Source organism: Phaenicophaeus curvirostris, chromosome 6, assembly GCF_032191515.1.
Source record: "Phaenicophaeus curvirostris isolate KB17595 chromosome 6, BPBGC_Pcur_1.0, whole genome shotgun sequence".
In the NCBI taxonomy this organism is placed as follows: Eukaryota; Metazoa; Chordata; class Aves; order Cuculiformes; family Cuculidae; genus Phaenicophaeus; species Phaenicophaeus curvirostris.
The window spans coordinates 31,779,708-31,802,772 of NC_091397.1; the positions used below are offsets into that span (position 1 = coordinate 31,779,708).

Consider the following 23,065-nt stretch of genomic DNA (forward strand, 5'->3'; position numbering starts at 1 on the left):
TATTTCTTTTTTTTTGCATTAAGTCAATGCTTGGCATGTAATTCTATGCCAGCTTGCAATACAGCCTGTCACAAGACATTAGTTACAATTGCAGGAGCTACTAGGCTCTCAAGTACCTGGAATTACTTAATGGTCTGGATAAAGGACAGAAAACTATCCAGCTAAAGGATTTCATTTTCAAGAATCTCACACAGGAAAATCTACACGATGAAAACCAAAACAAAAACACAAACAAATCAGTCATCTTGCCCACAAGCTCCACTCTCAAGAAATTCTCTTCCTATACGGATGTTTTAAATTCTCAATAGGGTACAAAAAACATACCTCAGCAAATAATTATGGTACGCAAATACAGTGATCTTCATAATCATTTAAGGAGTAGCAAATAAAAACATCACAATTTCCATAGAAGACTGGTCTTCTGGTTAGATTTCTTGGCACTGCTGACAGGGCAAAAGCAATCACAAAACTCTAGGCAGTACTGAAAAACATTTGGTGATCATCTGATTTGTAAGGGATAAGGATATTGAGAATGACCATTCAGAAACAAGATTTTCTTGAGTATTCTCAGATCTAGAAATTCCCTGGAAAAAAAAAAATCAACCTCTTTCTTCTCCTACAGGAACAAAGGGAAAAAACCCAAACAACCCCACATCTTAAGCTCTAGCCTACACTCAGAAACTGGATCTAGTGTCTCACAAAGAGAGATCCACCAAACAAAGAAAATCAGTGAAGGTAGGATGGAGGTCCAGTCTTATTTGCATAACTTCTTCAGATTAATTTGAACAAGACAACAAAAACTTCACATCTCCTATTGATTTTGAGTGAAAATTTGATACCAGGTACAGGATTTAAGGCAGGATGGCTTGCAATTAGGGCTGGTCTTCAGTTCAATTTCAGGTGCAGCTGAAACTCATCTGCATCTATTTCATCTTTCAAATCAAGCTGTTTGATAGGCAGAGCTTCTCAAAATAAAAGTTCATAAATCTACTGCACTTGTTGGAAGCAAAGACTGAATGAATGTGTTACAGATAGAGCATCTGAAAGGGAAGCAATCTTTTAAGCACAACTTTTTAACGTGCACACTTGGTATAGGAAAGTGTAATATCTTCACTGTAGATTAAAAACTCTTATCTTAACCAGTGTCAAAGATTCCGAGTTATCAGTCTATTAATTTAATCCACAAATGGAAGTCAACCACTAAAATTATCCACTAAATTAACTCACTTAAAAAGTAACAAAAATAATCCTTAGGTTTAGATCCAACACCTCCTTGAAGCAGCAACAAGAAAGAAATGGGACTTGGGATGCAGCTTCATCCACTACATCAGTTCTACCAGACATTCAGTCAAGAACAGTACTGAACCTGATACTACAAGAAATTAGTCTTTTTAAGCCTTGGGAAAAGTTCTGAACCAAAACCAAATGTTGTTTCATCTTCACATCACTACTAAAGAAGCATCCTAGAAACACTCAGGGTTTTTCCCACTCCCCCAGGAGCATGGATTCTGCAGGCACAGATAAGATTACACATTGATTCTGAGATTACATGTACAGAAAAACTTTTCTATCTCCTTAGAAAGTCCAGAGAACTACAGAATTATTGCTTTATAAGTTTCAAACTCTTCTTCGTAAAAGCTCTGTCCTATCAAGAAAATTAACACAGGCTAAAATTTGATATGCAATTTCAAATCAATGCCAACAACAGCTTTAGACATTAATTTATGTATCAGAACAATAACTTTAATTAAAAAAAAAGCTAAAATGGATAAGAAAAATAGCAGAACTACTTAAATTAGAATAGCAAAATGTATTCCATCACCATTTCTTCTATCACTCACCTACATGCTTTGCTTTTCCATCATTACCTTAAGTAGTGCTTTACTCTACTGAGCAATACAAGGTTGCAAGAGTGAACACCAAACAACAGGTTCCAAACTGAGGTAGTTTCTCATCAAATCCATTTAGAAGCCACTTTATAGGTGGAATATAAAAGCATTTCTCACATTACAAAGGAACTCCCGAAGTCAAACACCAAAGCTCTAACAGCACATTTATCCTTTAAATTAGCGACAAATATCCTTATGCACTACCTGACAGAAACAAGTTTCCTACTATTTTCCAAAGATGACTTCAGCACACACATACAAGTATGAACACAGCCTCCTTCCAGCATCTTGCAACAACTCCCAGCAGGGAGATGTTGGAAAATTTCAATAGTTCTCTGATGAAAGTCAGGAATTCAAGAGAAATCCATTGCATGCATTCTCACTCTAGGTAGAAAGTTATAAAACCAACTCAGAGTAAAATAATACTGAGGTTCAAAGGAGAAAAATTTTCCAGATAACCATACATTATTACCAGTAAGGCCTACAACACAATGACAGACACTAACACATAAAGAAAAGAAGAATTTGGTTTTCCTGTGGTGTATTGTGGACTCAAAATTAGACATATTAATAAAAACACTTTAAACATCTGCTCTGTCATAGATAATGATAATCAAACCTGAAGTTCAGAAGTAGCCATAATCACGAAGACAGTTTTCTGGAAAACAGAATAGTTCCTACTTATTTGCCAAATAAACAGAAAAAGCTAATCCTAAAAATAAAATTATACTCTTAAAAGCCACTAGAGTCAAGGAGTTATGAAGCAATTTTGTGTTCATAAAAGTAAAAACCTATCGCTAAACTATTAACAGTGAAAAGTATTAACTGGCTTAGGCATTAGGATACGTGTAGAGTTCCATGTATCTAGACTTTGCCATACTTTGTCTGGTGTAAACCTGTTGAATTCCAGCTCTTAGGTCATCCCATATCTGGTCAAGACCAATCTGTTTAAGTCCATGCGGATTCTGACTCCTATTAGATGACATTTTGTATTTCCTTTGAAGTCTTCCAGTGCAGCAGCCTGAGATCTGGTTATTCCTCCATCAGAATCACAAGTCAAGTAACATTCTAAGCTCAGTTGCAGCACCCAAAGACACTCTTTACATACAAGGACTTTTGTTTCCCAGGAAGATAAACTGCAAAAGGAAAAGAAAATACATATATTATATGACAGTCCAAATTCTTTCATAGATAAAAAATTAATATCATTGAAGCATTTTCATTTACACAGATAGGAAACCTGTGATGAGATCCGAAATACTAGAACCAAAGTATGTACTTCTGTAATTCAGCAATCCACTACAAAGCATGGCTATTAGTGTTTAGATCTGTCAAGTCTGTAGGTACTTCAGTCAGTGTTGATGACAACAAAACCCTAATGCTAATATGAAAATGTAATAGCAAAAGCCTTTCAAAGGAGAAGATACTAGCCTACTAAGAAATGTTTCCTCCGTATACAACAGTAAAACAGTATTTCCAAGCATACCAGTGTTCCGTCTTACTTCATTGTTTAAGAGGCACCTTGATGGATATCCAAGATTAACCAGAAGATACTAAAAATTTCTCTTCAGTTATCAGTAACTATTCCAGACCTGAGGTTCTATTACAGGTAATCCGAAAGTCTAAAGTATTTTGGGAGCAGAGAATTTTTCTTTCTCGTCAACACATGCATACATTAATTTCTTTGCTAAGTAAATGAACATCACTACCTTCAATGTCATCTTAACAAGAGAACATGCAGCCAATAATGGTGGGAAGAAAGAACAACTAATGGAGTGTGCAAAACAAAGACTGCATGACTTGTAAATGAAAGAATAAGAAATTAAGAAAAATGCTCCCGTAAGTGCTTAAGCACAGAAAGTTTAGGACATCAATTCAACAGCCTCAGGAAATGACAGCAGTCACCTGGAAAGGACCAGTGAGAGTATTGAGCAGAGAAGACCCATTTTTACACAAGTCCTTAAAATATTTTGCAATCTGAACATGTCTCAAACACTGCAGCAACAAAATTAAGAAGATACCCCAAAGTGACAAAGGAGGCAACACAACATAAAAATTTAACCCACAGAGAGTCAGTAAGTCAGAACTGACGTACTGTTACTGCAGCCTTTCCATGTACAAAGGGCCTATAAGAAAGATGGAGAAAGATTTTTTTACCAGGAATTGTACTGACAGGACAAGGGGCAATGGTTTTAAACAGAAAGAGGGTAGATTTAGATTGGATATAAGAATAAAGTTTTTACAATGAGGCTGGTAAGACACTGGATCAGGTTGCCCAGAAGTTGCCCTAACCCTGCAAGACTTCAAGTGGGGCTTTGAGCTATGTAGTCTAGTGAGAGACAACCAGGCCCAAGGCAAGGAGGTTGTAGTAGACCATCTTTAAAGGTCCCTTTCAGCCTAAACCACTCTGTGATTCGAGATCTACAGTACGTGATAGGTGCTTTGTCACAGCCACTCCTAGTATGTCGTGTATTCCACTCCAGATTTCACAGTGTTCTAAACATCAAGTATTCTGTTATACACTCCCTGACCACCACCATCCCCATATTAATTCTAGGGCTTCACATCTGACTTCTCTCCTTGACCCTATAAAGACCAGCTAAGATCAAGAAAAGAGATGTTCAAGTCAACTGTCTTACGACAGTAACATAGATGTTACCACTCCTCATAGTCCTTTGCTATCCATAACCCATAAGCATCTAAATCCCAAGCTCTAAATAAAAACAGAGAAGTATTTTCATTACATCAGCCTAAGCAACAAATACTGTCACACTTCAATCAGACAAACTGCTTCTGTAGCTAATTTTTCTTTCTATGTGAGAAACAATTACTTAGAAGATTAGGTGGAAAACCAAGAATTCAATCAATATATACCTTATAAAACATATACTTAAAATTTAACCTTGCCCCATTCTGTTTCTATAATTACATCAAACTGGTTATTAAGGATACACAGGAATAATGTACCATCACAATGAAGTGCAAAGCAGATCATACCTTGTTTGCACTTTCTGAAAATTGAACCTGCTGCAGTACTAATGACGACGGACTTCCACGACAGAGCAATAAAAGCCCAAAAGAACAAAGGTCCATGGATGAGCATTTGCCTCTACTGTGGGAAACATGCCATGCACGTTATGCACCCACGATCTTGAACTACGATCCTAAGCCAGCATTGCAATATAAAGCAAGAAAATGCATTCAGTGTCTACAATCCAGGAGAGAAGCTTTTCAGTTCCTTAAACCGGGTACTATTTGAACTCTCCACATAAGCAAGAAAACACACAATTACAGACCTAGAACTCTACTATGACTGCAGTTATGACTGCAGTTATGTGTATAAGGTAACTGACGGTTACTCTCTTACTGATCTGCAAAAATCAAGCAGCCTTGAGTTAGATTGCATTTAGTAAAAATATTTTGGCATAACTAACACAAAATACTTCACTGCTGTATAAAAGTTCATAACCAAAGGCAAACTCCTTGCTAGCCAGCAGAAAGCAGAATAACCATTAGAACAGTTCACAAATGGGCCAAGGTCCTTTCCCAGGCAGCCCGCAGAGAGGAGCAGCGACCAGGGCTCTTACTCAGACATCTCTCCGAGTGCTGGTAAAAGGCTGAACCCTTCCACTGCAAGCCTGCGGTCACTGGCTGCCCAGTGGCTGTGGAGTTTCCCCCTCTATGATGATGGAAATACTTAGCTTTCTTCCCTAACCATTTTCTAGTTCTTATGTACCCCAGTGCATCTACAAATAATACCTTTTCCAACTATTTTTTAAACTCAAGGTCTTCCTCAGTCACACTGTGTTAATATTCCCTTCCTTCCCCCTAAAGGAACCTTCTATATTTAAGTCAGGATGTAGCCATTAAAAACAATGCCATGATAAAGAACGTAATTCTGATTTTTATTTTCTCATGCAGTCCACTACGCAGAAATATCTTCTCTTTATAAGTAATAAATTCCACCATATTTGCCATCATCACCTCACTATCCCCTTGGCTGGCTTCCAATTTTAATTTCACCATTAAAAACATGAATATGGAACCACAGCATCATGACACTAAACTTCCCAGACTCAAATAATTTACTTTTCTCAGTCAGTTAGTAGTTAACACCATTAGGAAGTAATCCAATTTTAATTTCACCATTAAAAACATGAATATGGAACCACAGCATCATGACTCTAAACTTCCCAGACTCAAATAATTTACTTTTCTCAGTCAGTTAGTAGTTAACACCATTAGGAAGTAAAGCAATAGATGAATAATTCTATAAACTAGTAATAATTTTTTGGCAGATCTATTCATGTGAAGAAAAATAGAAAGTTAATGATTAATATATTACCCTAACAATAATAAAGTATCACTACATAAGAATACTTTAACTACAAAAAGCAACCATTTGTACTTAGTGGTTAAATTGTGCTATGGTTTTACATGTATAGAGAGAGATGGGGCAATACGAGGCTTTGTTAACTCACCACAGTTGTTATATACAAACAACCAGGGAAAATATTAAATTCTATTTCACAAGAGAAGTCTAAGTGTAGTTTTCAACATTATTTTTGCTATTCATGCACACAAAAACTCTCCTAGGCAAATAATCCCAGAAGGTGAAATCTGGTCCACAGTAGTTAAACTGCACCTCCTTACCCAAAATTGCAATTGCTAAACTTATAAAGATGGAGAAAAAGAGAGTTCAGAAGCCTACCAAGGTGCCAAGAACTACAAACTGCTACAGTTGAATTAAAACCTCAACATTAGGTCATAACTTTTACATCAGGGGGATCCTCTCACCTTCTGAAGTGCTGCTGGCAGGACTATGCAAATGTCAGTCCTGAACCAACCATCACCATTCTTTCTCACCCAAGCACATCAAACTTGATGACCTGATTCATGGGCAGAAACACCTGCCTGAGTTGCAACATTCCCTCCATAGCTCTGGATCAGAGAACCCAGACTTCTTCGTACCTTCAGGACTGACCATATTTACACGAAGAAAAATTACCCCTTAAGTTTCCAGCTGATGTATCCACAAACTGATGAACCAGTATGAGTGCAGAGCGCAATCCTATCTTTCAACCCTGCATTCAAGCATTACAATTAAAACACTGTCAAACAGAACTGTAATTTCTGCCCATGATAACTGTCACAAGGAGGTAATATTTCTGCCCAAACTTTACAACAATGGCATTGAAAGGCAGAGAGGAACATGACACAACAAACCTTTTATGCAAGGAAACACACAGCACTGGAAAACAGTGGGTTTGTTTTGCCTCATTGTCTAATAATAAGCAGCATTTCTTTTAAATACCTCATCTGTGGAAAATGATGCATATGCCAAATGAGGCCTACAAGAAAATCTGAAAGTCGACCCTACTTTTATATTAAAAAAACATAATAAAACCCACCCGATTTACAGTATCTCAAGCCATCTGCTGGAATGACTACCTCAATTGTGTCCTACATCGTAACTTCCAGCTCCACGGCTCCAAGGTCTATACACCACTTGCTGTTCTCCTACAACTACTTTTTTTCTAAAGTACAGACTTCAAGCTAGCGTACTTGAATAGTTACAGATAGAATATGAAGTTATCGGCTTCTTGGCCCAGTAAGAACTTATAGGTCCAGAGCAAGGTTTTCCAACTGACCCAAGAGCCTAGATAGCATATTTTTTAAAGACATAATAGTGAGGCACAGGACCTAGACTTAATACTACTGTTACGACCAATAGCGTTAGCTAAGGTGGACAGATTTAATCATACTAAAACCAAGCACAAACGGGAAGAGAAGCAAGTTTCACTAATAAGCTATGGTGGAATGAATGCCATTAAAAAATTAGTTCAATGACCTTTAGTGCTATGAGGTTTCGAAAGTTCACAAGTGTGTATTAACAGTCAGAATTTCACCTCTGTATACTGCCTTAAATCCTTCTTATAAAACTAAATGCAAGTTTCCCAATAAGAAAATATGGTACAAGTTCATTTGGAACCTGGCTGGAGTTCCACATCTTTTGTAAAAATCAGTGCAGTCGCCATGCTAACTGAAATGGCCACTACAAGAAAAACATCAACCCTCTGTGCTAAAAGGATAAAGCATAATAAACGTTTAATCTTTGGCTTCAAAAGACAAGAAAAAGTAGTAAGCTTGATATCGCCACACATTTAAAAGAGCAAGACGAAATTTCTTTGGCCAAACTCCTCCTTCCTCCAGGCTGATTCCTCTAATTTACTTCATCCTGTGCTCCTCTTGCTGTATTTCAGCAAGACTGATCCAGAAGTTCAACAGATGCTCTGGTATTCAGCAAACAGCAACACTCAAAAAGCTCCCAACCAGTTTTACTCCCTCAAAGTCTCTAGTACCTCCATACTGAAGCCAAGGAAGCTCATATCTACCCAAGATATGCAATATTGACTGAACCAAAATCTTATGACACCAACACACAGAGTATCTTCAAAAAACTAAACCAGAAGCACATTAAAAGCGCACTGTCTTTGTTCTAACAGAGCTGTCTGCTTGTTCTTAGGCTATTTTAAGAACAACTTAAGATACTGGATCATAGAATCACCTTGGGGAAAAGAAAGCTCTGGGGAGACCTTATAGCCACCTTGCAGTACCTGGAGGAGACCTACAAGAAAGCTGGGGAGAGGCTTTGTAAAAAGGTATGCAGTGATACGACAGAATGGTTTGGGTTGGAAGGGACTCCAAAGATCATCCGGTTCTAACCCCCATGACATAGGTAGGGACACTTCCCACTACAGGCTGCTCAAGGCCCCATCCAACCTGGGTGTAATGGAAAGGGGAAGATTTATAGACTAGACATTAGGAAAACATTCTTCATTATGAGTGTGATGAGGCATTAGAACAGGCCACCCAGGGAAGTTGTGGATGCCCCATGCCTAGAAGTGCTCAAGGCCAGACTGGATGGGGCCTTGAGCAGCCTGGTCTAATGGGAGGCGTTCCTGCCCACAGCAGGGGAGGTGGAACTAGATGATCTTTAAGGTTCCTTCCAACCCAAATCATTCCATGATTGTACTATCACTACATGCCTTTGTAAACTGTCCCTCCCCAGCTTTCTTGTAGGCCCCCTTCAGGTACGAGGAGGTTGGTATAAGGCCTCCCCAGAGCCTTCTTTTCTCCAGGATGAACAAGCCCAAATCTCTCGGTCTGTCCTCATAGCAGAGGTGCTCTGATCATCTTTGTAGCCGTCCTCTGGACCCGTTCCAACAGTTCCATATCCTTATGTTGGTGATTCCAGAACTGGACAATACTCCAGGTGGGGTCTCACAAGAGAGGAATAGAGGGGCAGAATCACCTCCCTCGATCTGCTGGCCATGCTTCTTTTGATGCAGCCCGGGACACCGTCGGCCGCCTGGGCTGCATGCACACATGGCCAGCTTATGTCGAGCTTCTCATGAATAAGCACCCTCAAGCCATTTTCTGTGGGGCAGCTCTCAACTCCATCATCCCCCATCTTGTATTGAAACCACTGATTGTCCCAACCCAGGTGTAGGACCTTGAACTTGGTCTTGCTGAATCTTATGAGGTTTGCACAGGCCCACTTCTCCAGCTTGTCCAGGTCCCTCTGGATGACATCCTACCCTTCTTGTGCAGCTACTGCACCATTCAGCTCGGTGTCATCTGCAAACTTGCCAAGATGCTGGTTTATACTCTAGCTCACAAATTTAGAAATCAATACAGTTGCAATGAATCTAAAGTATTACCGTACCAAAATATTCAGCAAGTTTTTGCCTTACAATAGGCATAGCTACTGTTACCGGTGTTAGGCTTGACACAAAACATACCATAAAATAAACCAAGTCCCTCTGTTAACCAAATAAGTCAATTTATCATTCATATATATCCTCTCTTACCAAACATGGGCACAGAGTTTCACAGACAGGACACTGCAGTGATCTGTCCTGCAAACTGGTCTTAAGATTCATCTTGATATCATGCAAATACACCTCTTTTGAAAAGGCAAAGTACAGAGCCAAGAAAAATGTATCTTCCTTCACTGCTGGTTAGGCTACTAATGTAGTGGTGACACTTAAATTCTCTTTGCTTTCACCTCCTCATTCTTGGCCTTTACAATTTATAAGCTATTTCTCAGAAATTTTTTTCCAGGTTAAAAGAATACCTCCTGAATTTGAAAGGATACAACCTCCATTATAGCACACATCTATGCTTGACAAAATGGAAAGAGACAAGAAGAGAACCCCTTCCCCCCCAAAAAATGCTTTGTCCCTATAATCACTTACACTCACAATTAATGATTTCAAAGACACTTGGTATATACACATACCTGCAAATTAATTATCTTATGTTTATTTGACTTCAGTTGAGGTTACCATTATAAGCTCAAAACTACAATGTAGCACAGCTTAGTTAAGCTATGGCCCTGCATGCAACATTTTTATAGTGCGGACATTTCTGTCCAGAAGTGCTTTGGGTGACTAAATATACAGACCTATAAACTAGGCAGACAATTTATGCATGTAACGTGACCCAATCCTTAAAGCAAGACTAGGAGCCACCATAACATCCTTACACATTAAACACTAATCAATCAAGAGCCAGAGAATCTGTCCATAGCAGGCATTTCCACTGTGCCCCAGCAAAATGAAACCACAGCTTCTATAAAAAACGGTTAATCCAGGAATCACAGCAGTACCAGAAGAGAAAAAAGAATCTTTTATCCCTATCAAAGACATTTGAGACAAATTATGCAAATTACAATGTTCAGTTCCTCTGTATTATTACAAAATAATTAGTTTTATGTAACGTAAAAAGCTTTAGCTCATCTTATTTTCAAGAGTTACATTCAGTTCTTCTCATTATAAGTAAAGGTAGACGTATACATGCATACACTCCTCCCTTTTGAAAACTGTCTTTAGGTTTGTAAAAGCACCCTGTGTAGCATTTTTTTTAAACAGTTAAGAGTAGAAGTACATAGGTTCAATTTGCCAGTAGTTTAATACCAAGTTGTGCAACTTTGGTGTAAGGTTTGAGCAGTTGCTACTTCCCTAACAATGCCTTCACTCAGGGTTTCTCTGTTCCTCCCACACACCTACTGCATGTTACAGCTCCGACCAAGGATACCCAAAGCCCTATAAAGAATACATCCCTACTTTACTTCATGTGCTAATGATATAGTTGCCAGCTGAAAAAAAAACCCTCCACAAAATACTGGATGTGTTCTTCACAGGTAGAAACTCTTGAATTCACCTTTACTTTCAAATTTAAACAGAATATATGGAAGTAACTTGAAATTGCAGGTTTTAGATCTTATTCACTTAAATTATGTGTGATCATGTTCACTAAAAGCCTTTTAACTGACGTGGTTTTAATTTGGATGCCTGATTACAAGGATTTTTCCAAAACATAAATGACTGTTGCTCAAAGAGCACCAAGCAAGTCTGACTATGACATTTTTTCACTTCTGTCTATTCTTTTATTAGTTCTTTTATCTTCTTCCTTCACTTCTTGATTTCAGCTTTACCCTCATCTTCCTTGAGAAAACAATTCCTGCAGCTTTTGACAGGGAACTCAGTACAGCAATGCAATAGCTAATACAAAACAAAAACCTCATATGTGCTACCTAATATGAAGAGGTCTAGACCAGACAAGGATTGCTGATGTATCTATAGAAGCCAACTCTCCCTTCTGCATTTGCAGCTGAAGTAAACTTTGGTCAATATTAATGCTGCCAACCAGTGTCATGGTAGTCTAACAGCATCAACATCAACTTCGCAAATAATGTAAAGGGCTGTGCCCTTAACACTACTATACAGGTAAAACCTTCCTGGGTTTGCTTAGTAATCTTTAAGGGGGTTCACTTTTTTGTAATTCAAGTAATCTTTATGTATAAAGTTTGTAGTCTACTCTCAAACCGAAATGTCCTTTCTAACCTGAGTCCGCAGGTTTTACTGTTCTACAGTCGGGATGCAGACTGTACAGTGGCTTTTAACTGAACCTGCATAATAAGCTTCATAGCTTCTTAAACCACTGATTATGCTTAGCTCTTACACCTTGGGAAAAGCAAGGCTGCAGACTAGGAAAAGAGCAACACTGCACAGAGAATCAAGTCAAGATATGAGCACACTGAAGAGGAGGAAGAAAGGTTTACACAAGACAAAGGGCCTTGAGTATTCCCATTCTTCCTCTGACTTAAATCATAGATCTATACAACCTGCATTATAAATAAAAAAAAATCTGAAACATCAAAACTCAAATACACATGAGCCTTGAAGGACAATGCAAGTAAAAATGCATTTCTTCAATCAGCCAGGAAGATAAGACATGAAAACCTAGCATACCAAGAAGAAAACAGAACAATACACCTTGTTTCCTAAAGACAGACACACGACAGAATAAAATAAAAAAAGACAGTGGCGAGAAGTCACATCAAATGCAATTTAGCAAGAACATACACAAAAGACCCTGGAAACTCTGAAACACTTTAGGCCAGTTTATAGACCTTAACGATCCTGCAAGGACAATTCTTACATATAACTGTTTTCCTAAAAAGCTCTTACCAGCTGTAGAAACTTTAACTAAATCCAACTTAATAAACTACAACACCACGATCCTACTGATCTCCACAAAGGAAATCTTGGTATGGTCTTACAGTCCACTTCAAATACAGCACAATCTCTGTCAGAACCTGAAGAGCAAGCCTCTGAACCTCAACATAAATTCCCCTCCATTATAACAGCATTTAGAGCACCACAACATATGCTTTCATGCTGACCTGTTTGACACAAACAGGAATTTTCACCTGTAATAATGTTTCTATACAAAATTTTCCCAGGCTCTTGGAAGGTGGCGATTCCTATCATTAAAAAGTACTAATGTTAATGAGCATAAAACCTCTGGCTAGAATCTCTTCCCAATAGCTTACTAATATTACAGCATCTTCCATCTTGTTACTTTTGTAAGAGCTCAACTGATCATGGCAATGCAGTCTACCACTTCAATTTATAAATGAAGATGACAGTCAAACTGATTTGTTTACCACACAGCCTGACATTTTCAGGTGTTCAAATATACCACAAGACCATGGTTTAAATACTGAAGAGCTTTCTCCTATACTCACCTTCATGCTAAGGTTTCATTCAGAAGTGATGAGGACTGCAACTATCACACAGTAAAAACAGTCTACAAAGCAAGGACTGTTGCCCATTTCTTGCATGTGGCAAAATCACCACCCTGTGAAAGCTGTCCCTCTATCTTCTTTTTGTGTGTTTTTGAGGTTGTTTTTTTTTTTTTGCTCGTTTTTTAAATCAGGTCTACATTAAATACACAGGCCTATCTGCTAGCAATCTAGAGTCCTATTATGGTATAGTGCTGCAAACGCTGCTAGCAATGAACAATACCGCTCCTCCATATTTCATTCCAGATGCCTAAATATTGACAAGGCACATTTAGATCCAAAGAAAAAGAAAGAACTTTTTCATTAAAGACTAGAAAGGGATTCAGACATGATTTTTCTGGCTCAACTACAAATTATGAACTGTAACAGCACTAAGCAACAGCAAATAATTTGTGAAGTTAGTTCTGCTTCAAATCAGTATCATTTTCAGAAAGTTTTCAATCAGTTTTGACCTCCAATGACTGTAACAGGCATACCTGGTATACAAGTCAAACAGTTTAGTTTGATTTTGCAAAGTTAAAATTCAGACACATCTGTAACACGCGCATTAAATCCTGCTTCTCTTCTTGCTTTAGCTGGTACCATGAAGTTCTTGCATTACAGCCTAACAAAATCCATTTAATTAATTTACTTAGATTTTGATTTTATACTACTCCTATCAGTAGTAGGATACTCCTATCCATGACGCCACAGTGACAGCAAAGGCACACTTTCAGAGAAAACAAAACTTTTCCAAAGTTATCTATGAAAGAAACACAGTAAGGGAACAGTCTGTTTTCTTAAGAAAAGTCAAAAATTTTAAAAAAGCTTTTTCAATTGTACAGTGAAAAGTTACTCTTTTGGCTACCCAGAAGCAAAGAGAATGTTTGTCTGTGAGATTACCACCACGAAAAGCAAGATGGAAAGATTAGCAGCTCACAAAACAAGAACTATTCTCTATAACCCCGTTTTTCCCCTTAATTCAGTCCTCCAAACTTTTGATACACTTCCAGGTGACAGTCCCCACTGCTCTGAGGCTAGAAGAGCTTGCAAATTTAAATACAAAATTAAATTTAAATTACAGAGCAAAACAGGCTGAGCTCAGGTGACACCAGTAGCCTTACTTCTGAACTCTAATCCACATTAAGATACTGTCCCACCTTAAACATGCAGAACAACAAAAAGCCAAGTTACATCAGACAAATTAAATATACAAGCAAGAAGTTGCTGAGTTCAGCCACGACTAAAACTGCATTCCTAATAAGCCAAATTCTTGTAACTTTACTTTAAATTTTAAACTTTAAATTTAAAACAAATTAAATTTTAAACTTTAAATTTAAAACAAATTAAATTTTAAACTTTAAATTTAAAACAAATTAAATTTTAAACTTTAAATTTAAAACAAATTAAATTTTAAACTTTAAATTTAAAACAAATTAAATTTTAAACTTTAAATTTAAAACAAATTAAATTTTAAACTTTAAATTTAAAACAAATTAGCTTTTGTCTACCTTATATATTAATGAATCAAATACACCTAGGTCCCAGTAGCAAAATCACCAGTATCACCATGAAAATTTGAGACAAGAGGATGTCCATGTCTTCAAAAGATCAGTTACATTACCAGAGCAGAGTGAGAAGCTGCTCACACAACTTTCCATCATCATGATTATACTCACTATCCCACGTGCGAATAAAAAGTTGCCGTCTCTCCTCCACAGTGCCACCAACTTTGAGACATACAGCAACAATAACCACAGCAAGTCCCATGAAAACCAAAGACAAGGAGCATTTTCAGTCGCTTTTAGGTATTTCCAATTTAAAGAAAAACAGGAACCTATGGTATTCAGTTGATAATTGAATCTAGCACATAACTATAAAGTCCTCAGAGAAAATGTATTTGATCCTTTATTCCTAGTACTGCTGTCAAGCAATGCTTCATACCTGCTAGGCCAGGCTCCAGCAGTGAAACCTTCTGACATCAAAACACTAATAATCAAAAGGGGAAGGAAAGGAGATAACATTAATTTTTCCTGAGTTTTTGGATGAACACCACATCAAATTTATAGCATTTATTAAAGAATCACAGAATGGTTTGGGTTGAAAGGAACCTTTAAAGATCATCTAGTGCAACTCCCCTGCCATGGGCGGGGACATCTTCCACTAGATTGCTAAGATTCCCATCCAACCTGGCTCTGAACACCTACAGGGACTGGGGCATCCATAGATTCTCTGGGACTCTCGTCCAGTTTCACTACCTTTACCATAAGAAATTTCTTCCTTATGTCCAGCCTAAATCTATCCTCTTTCAGTTTAAAACCATTGCCTCTTGTCCTGTAACTACCGTCCCTGGTAGTCTCTCTTTGTCTTTCTTATAAGCCCCTCCTTATATTTTGAAAGGCCTCAATAAGTTCTCCTCAGAGCCTTCTCTTCTCCAGGCTGAACAACTGCAAATCTCTCAGCCTGTCTTTACAGGAGAGGCGTTCCAGCCTCCTAATCATTTTCATGGTCTTCCTCTGGACCTGCTCCAACAGGTCCATGTTTTCCTCGTGCTGGGGGCCCCAGAGGTGGATGCAGTGCTCCAGGTGGGGGTCTCACCAGAGTGGAGAAAGGGGAGAGTCACTTCCCTCTACCAGCTGGTAATGCTTCTTCTTGCAAGTCCAGGATACAATCAGCAAAGAACGTAAGGCAATCTTGAGGATAAAGTATAAAATATCCCACCTCTGGCAAAAATCTACACGTCTTTATACCAGTTTCCTTACGTGCAAAATGGAATTAATATTTTTCCATTTACACAGTAGCCTTCACTCATTTTTTTCAAGGTTCACAGACTGAGAGGGATTGAAAAAATGTTACATAAAAATAAAGTGGAATGTAATAAATGTCTGGTTTATTTAAAAAAATATATATTTGATTTTGATCTGTATCATTTATGAGAAAAGGTGAGGTAGCAACATCATTCAGCTCACTGCTGCGGCATCAGAGATTCTGGGGGTAGAAAGAAAATGGTCAGAAAATTACCCTCTGGGACATGCTTTATTTCCTAAAACAGTGCTTTTCCCAGCAGCTGTACTGCAACCATTCCCTGATTAAACCTCATACAACTACTCAAGCTGGATAACTCAATGAGTGTTTAAATCTTGACAATGTTCCACCTCTGTAGTTATGCTAAAGGCTACAAGTTACAGCACCACAGTAGGGCACATCACCTCAAGACAATTTTATTACCAAGATATTTCATCATGTTGGTAACAGGTCTGAACTGCATTGCTGTAGAACCATCCATAGTCAATCCACAGTCGTCCTTCCCCTTACAAACCTGCAACTCACCAAAAATTCTCCTTTAGTAAGTAAGTGAAACTCAGTGGTCTTTGTAACAACTCAAAAAAGTAGTAATTTAAGTTTGCTTCCTATGTAGGGAGTAACATTCATGTAGGCCTCTAAATGTTGGTTCCAACAACCATTTCTCTACATGAAGCTTATGCAGAAAAATACAATAAATAAAGTTTTTATGAGTTTACTCTTGCCAAAACCCCAATATTGGCACCTAAGTAGTCAGTTTAAGTCGTTAGCATGTGCAGAACTTCCACAAGCTTTCCACACCTCTTTCCTGCAAGGTCTGAGGAGCAGAAAGACTCTTAACAACCTGCAGGCCGCTGGGACTGCTTCTGCAAACCCTCCTGGCACACTGGTCCAAGTGGGACATCTACCCTGTTCTCCTCCTGTTGGACAGCACAGGAAGCACAACAGCATGACCATGTTGTTAAACAGGACACTGATGCAGCCACCTTACACCTTAATTCTGCCCTTGTCAAGTTAGAGAATCCTGGTTGAAAGGTGTCATACACAACATCGGTATCCACCTGTAACACACTGGCAATATCCTACTAGCACAACCTCCTCACTTCACATTCACAATAGAAATTTTCCATGTAGAGAATGGTATAAGTGCAAGAGGGACATCTTTAAAGCTGTTTCATTCCCAAGGAATTTAGAAAAAAAAACCCTAAAAAAAAAATCAACAAAAAAAAACCAATCCAAACTTCAATCCCAAGAGAGAAGACTCCACGTATACTTAAATCATGCAACCATTAACACTCAGGATATGACCCATCATTAAGCTGGGCCCTACTGATCTGATTATGACTACACAAGACTAGGTACTACTTGAGAAATGCAACAGATGAAAGGCAGTACTTGGAGATCTTAACATATAAATTGAACGAAGGCACTTTTTAAGCTGAGCATCTAACTTTCTCAAAGGATTGAATTATCATTTTCAAAACAATTCAGCTAGAATGTAAGACCTTACATCAGCACCAAGAATAAGCTAAATTTAAAAATGCTATCCACAAATCAGTATCCAGATAAGGGTGTACACCAATTTAACTTAAAATAATTTAATTATTTAAATTTAAACAATGTCATTTTCTCATGCAGACAGTCTAAGTAACAGGCTGAAGCTATAAGGCAAGTACAAACCAGTGTAAAAATGACCAAGGTGGAAGAAAAAAATCATTGAGTTAAACCAGTACAACTATTTTGTCAGCTGAGAAGCAGGGCACATAGGCATAATTTAGGTGCCTAAACTAAGAAACTGTTCTCTACACAATTTCTGGATAGGCAAGTTTCCAGCACAGAGCTAATGTAGATCAGAAGCCTAGTTCAGCTTTTCTGAGCAGTTATCGAGTTACCAATGTATACTCAGTTGAGAAAACAAACAGCTTTTAACACTAGCCACCCAACTCTCATCCTAAAGTAAGGTGTATAAATTACTCTTAAGATCAAATGTGCTCCCCACACCTCCATGGGACACCTACATCCAGTGCTTCAGTTGCTCCTCAAATACACGGCGATTATATGATTGTGAAATGTAACCAATATTAAGAACCAATGCAACTAAGAAAGACATGAAATAAGTCGGGCAACAAATACTGAGAAACAAAAGAAGTCACAAAGCAGGGGGGAAAGGCTTCTTTCTAGTAGAGTTACCAGCAGAGAGACAAAGTGTTAGCACCACATTGCAGCAGCCCACTGTGAGCAGGTCTGGAGTAAAAATTATGTACCAGGGTACCCATGAAGTATTTCACGACTCCAGAGAGGATGCATCCCAAACACACTCCTTATCAACTGAATACCAATTCATAGTATGGTATTATAAGCAATATTTGATCTAACTTAAGTGAGATGGCCACTAGGTATTTCTGCTCCCCACATTCGTCCTAGTACTGCCAAAAGGATTTCCAAGACAGGCTTTTTTTTTTCCCCAGACTAGCATCAGCGCATGTGGATACATTAGAGGGTAAATATATGATTATATACGATATGAACACATGTACTGAAGGAAAGGTTGTTGAGGAAGTCAATGACCAAACAAATGAAAACAAAATAAGGCAAAATAATCCATGCTCTCTTTGTGCTGACTGACAAGCATATAGATAATCTAGGGTTAAATTCCTCACTCCTCAAAGACACAGCTGGAGGATTTGAGTACAAAGTGGGGAGCCTACAAAGGGAAGGAGTATGTGGAAAGAGTATTAGGTGAGATCATAAGAAAGGTTTGAATGGAAGGAAAATAAGAACAGAAGGGCCAAAACAAAAACGTGGTGAAAGAAACAGTTACTGAGAAAAAGAAAATTGAAAGGGGAAAGATAACAGGGGAATAACGACAGAAAATCATGAATATAATGAAGAAGAAATAAGAAGGATGGGAAAAGGATCCCAGTAAAGACATGGCTAGCCTTCAGTGGCAAAGTTACTGGGAAACAAATGGGACGATTCTTTGCAAGGACAAAACCCTGCAGGACTAGTCAATTGGACAGACACAATAAACACACAGATAAAAGGTTACTGGGGGCACCTTCTCTGGTAAGGCCACAACACCATAGGCAACGAGAAGAAGCCTGGTGGACAACCCTTGGCAAAGAGGAACTTGGAGAAGGTGGCAAGGAAGAGCTGTGGAAAACACCCCCCAGCAACCACGATGGCACTGGGGACACCCAAAGAGCTCCCAGTCGGACCCGAGCGTCGCTGGGGCTCTGGGAACGGCTGGGATACCAGAGGGTGAAAGGAGGCGACACGGGGAGGGGCAGGGAGGAGAGAATGGGCAGACACCGAGCCCAGCGCGGATATGGACAAAAGCTCATGGGGAGAGGAGAACGCGGGCAGGGGGCGAGAGGGAGAGGCGGGAGGAGAGAGGGAAGCAGGGGCGGGCACGGGGGAGGGGACGGGCACAGACCCCGCGAATGGGGGATGGAGCCGGGGCAGAGAACCAGGGGATAGGGGACGCAGCCACAGCAGAGACCCTGGGGATGGGGAGAGAGGGGAGGAACAGGGCACAGACCGCGAGAATGGGGAAGGGGGGGACGGAGCCGGGGCACAGACCCCGGGGATTGGGGGGCGGGGGGGGGGACGGAGCCGGGGCACAGACCCCGGGGACTGGGGGGCGGGGGGGGGCGACGGAGCCGGGGCACAGACCCCGGGGACTGGGGGGCGGGGGGACGGAGCCGGGGCACAGACCCCGGGGACTGGGGGGCGGGGGGGGGACGGAGCCGGGGCACAGACCCCGGGGACTGGGGGGCGGGGGGGGGGGGGACGGAGCCGGGGCACAGACCCCGGGGACTGGGGGGCGGGGGGGGGGGGGACGGAGCCGGGGCACAGACCCCGGGGACTGGGGGGCGGGGGGGGGGGGGACGGAGCCGGGGCACAGACCCCGGGGACTGGGGGGCGGGGGGGGGGGGACGGAGCCGGGGCACAGACCCCGGGGACTGGGGGGCGGGGGGGGGGGGACGGAGCCGGGGCACAGACCCCGGGGACTGGGGGGCGGGGGGGGGGGGACGGAGCCGGGGCACAGACCCCGGGGACTGGGGGGCGGGGGACGGAGCCGGGGCACAGACCCCGGGGACTGGGGGGCGGGGGGGGGGGGACGGAGCCGGGGCACAGACCCCGGGGACTGGGGGGAGGGGGGGGGGGGACGGAGCCGGGGCACAGACCCCGGGGACTGGGGGGAGGGGACGGAGCCGGGGCACAGACCCCGGGGACTGGGGGGCGGGGGGGACGGGACGGAGCCGGGGCACAGACCCCGGGGACTGGGGGGCGGGGGGGACGGGACGGAGCCGGGGCACAGACCCCGGGGACCGGGGGCAGCCGGGGCACAGACCCCGGGGACCGGGGGCAGCCGGGGCACAGACCCCGGGGACCGGGGGCAGCCGGGGCACAGACCCCGGGGACCGGGGGCAGCCGGGGGCGGGGGACGGAGCCGGGGTACAGACCCCGGGGATTGGGGGGCGGGGGGGACGGGACGGAGCCGGGGCACAGACCCCGGGGATTGGGGGGCGGGGGGGACGGGACGGAGCCGGGGCACAGACCCCGGGGATTGGGGGGCGGGGGGGACGGGACGGAGCCGGGGCACAGACCCCGGGGATTGGGGGGCGGGGGGGACGGGACGGAGCCGGGGCACAGACCCCGGGGATTGGGGGGCGGGGGGGACGGGACGGAGCCGGGGCACAGACCCCGGGGATTGGGGGGCGGGGGGGACGGGACGGAGCCGGGGCACAGACCCCGGGGATTGGGGGGCGGGGGGGACGGGACGGAGCCGGGGCACAGACCCCGGGGATTGGGGGGCGGGGGGACGGGGACGGGGGACGGAGCCGGGGCACAGACCCCGGGGATTGGGGGGCGGGGGGGTGGACGGAGCCGGGGCACAGACCCCGGGGATTGGGGGGCGGGGGGGTGGACGGAGCCGGGGCACAGACCCCGGGGATTGGGGGGCGGGGGACGGAGCCGGGGCACAGACTCCGGGGATGGGGGGGACAGACGGAGGCGGGGCACAGACCCCGGGGATGGGGGGGGACAGACGGAGGCGGGGCACAGACCCCGGGGATGGGGGGGGACAGACGGAGGCGGGGCACAGACCCCGGGGATGGGGGGGGACAGACGGAGGCGGGGCACAGACCCCGGGGATGGGGAGAGGCGGGGGGAAGGAGCCCGGGCAGAGACCTCGGGGCGTCCTGGCAGGAGGGAGCGGGCAGAGCCGGAGGCGATGCACTCCGAGCTGGCCCTCCTCGGCCCGCAGCCCCCGGTGCCTCCCTCGCTCGGGAGAAGAAAGGCAGGCGGCCGCGGGCCGGGGAGACGCCGCCGAGCCCCACTCCGCCGCCCCCCGCCGCGGCCCGGCCTGGCTGCGACACGGCGCGGCCTCCTCGCACTCACCAGCATCGCGCGTCCCGCAGAGTCAGAGCGCATCCGCCCGCCCCTTCCGCCTCCGCCAGACCCGGATCTGCCCACGCCTCTTCCCGCCCCGGCGCGGCCCGCAGGCCCCGCCCCCCGCGCCGGGCGCGAGCCTTCCCGCACCGCCCCCTCCGCTTCCCCCTCTCCCCGCTCCGCGGGGGCGGGGCCGGGGGAGCGGGGAGGGGACTCGTTTAAATGTTATTTATGAACCTCGCGGCGGTCAAATGTCCTGCTCACTTGGAGCTTTGGAGCCGGCTCTGCCCGACCCTGCCGGCGGGATGGGGGGTGCTGCTCGCGGAGGTGATCGCAGAAGCAGACGGGTCTGGGAGGCACAGATCGCGCCTCGCGCAAGGCGTTCCCGTCTCCAGAGGATGATCGGTGTCTGGGAAAACGCTGTCTGAAAGAGAACGTGCTCTCAGATGGACCTCCTGTCTAACTTACAAAAGCCCCACAATTACTTAAATTAGACTTCTACTTTAGCATAAATAATCATAGAATCATAGAATCACTAGGTTGGAAAGGACCCACTGGACCATCGAGTCCAACCATTCCTATCAATCACTAAACCATGCACCTCAGCACCTCATCCACCCATCTTTTAAATACGTCCAGGGATAATGACTCAACCACCTCCTTGGGCAGCCTGTGCCAGTGCCCAATAACCCTTCCTGTGAAAAATTTTTTTCTGATGACCATCCTGAACCTCCCCTGGCAGAGCTTGAGGCCATTCCCTCTTGTCCTGTCCCCTGTCATGTGGGAGAAGAGGCCAGCTCCCTCCTCTCCACAACCTCCTTTCAGGTAGCTGTAGAGAGCAATGAGGTCTCCCCTCAGCCTCCTCTTCTCCAGGCTAAACAACCCCAGCTTTCTCAGCCATTCCTCATAAGGCCTGTTCTGCAGCTGTTTCACCAGCTTGGTTGCTCTTCTCTGGACACACTCCAGAGCCTCAACATCCTTCTTGTGGTGAGGGGCCCAGACCTGAACACAGTATTCAAGGAGCTTTTCACAGTAGTAACTACATCTTGTATCAAGAGGGACCAAGGGCCAAGCCTTTCGTGAGGGCTGGCCACCATCTCCTTGGCCCTGCCAGGAGGGTCATCACCCCCACCCAGCTCAAAGTTAGCCCAGTGTCCAGAGAGCTGTGGGATGTGTTTCAGGATGGCACTATTAGATGTGTGAGACTTTGCTTCATCCATAGGCTGGACATTAGGAAAACAATTTTCACAGAAAGGGTCATTGGGCACTGGCAGAGGCTGCCAGTTGAGTCACCTTCCCTGGAGGTGTTTAAGGGATGGGTGGACAAGGTGCTGAGGGTCATAGTTTAGTGATTGATAGGAATGGTTGGACTTGATGGTCTGGTGGGTGTTTTCCAACTTGGTGATTCTATGATTCTATGATAACTGTGGATTCAGCCATTTATGTGTTCATGAGAAATACAGGTTCCTTGGTGTGTCCCAGCTGTGCCGGGCTCTGCCCTGCCTGAGTGGATGGTATGGCTGTGCACCAACAGCTGGTCCTTGTCAAGCAAGCATTAAACCAAGCCATGTGGCCCTCTCTCTGAGTTACTCACATCAGGAGTTCTTACTTCAAGGTAAACATTGCATTGAAATCTTTAATGGTGGTTAAAGTGCAGCTGTCATAACGACATAGTTAGAAACCTTTCTGTAATTGTGAATTTCAGATTACTAAGAAAACAACTTGGAAGACAAGATTGCAGAGAGAACAGTAGATATTGAAAGAATGTGGTGTTCAGCTGTGAGCAGATTGGAAGATGTGTAGAGGTGTTTTGTCTGACTGATTTAGGGATAAGTTGTTACAT

The 23,065-nt window shown here is 43.4% G+C and overlaps 2 protein-coding genes across 3 annotated transcripts in view; one reads left to right on the forward strand and one right to left on the reverse strand.

The window, feature by feature from the left end:
- The window catches only part of CUL1 (cullin 1), a 56,140-nt gene extending 34,824 nt beyond the window's left edge, over positions 1–21,316 (reverse strand). For both annotated transcript variants that reach the window (XM_069859731.1, XM_069859730.1), the window contains exons 1-2: positions 21,232–21,316; positions 2,736–3,025 (exon numbers count right to left, since the gene is read on the reverse strand). In XM_069859731.1, coding sequence (XP_069715832.1) covers positions 2,736–2,875 — 140 coding nt within the window. In that variant the 5' untranslated portion in view covers positions 2,876–3,025; positions 21,232–21,316. The remainder of the gene's footprint in view (positions 1–2,735; positions 3,026–21,231) is intronic.
- LOC138722328 (uncharacterized) lies at positions 19,374–21,650 on the forward strand. Its single transcript, XM_069860392.1, has one exon. It carries the CDS (start codon positions 19,374–19,376, stop codon positions 21,648–21,650), a length of 2,277 nt encoding a protein of 758 aa, XP_069716493.1.
- Positions 21,651–23,065: the final 1,415 nt, after the last annotated feature.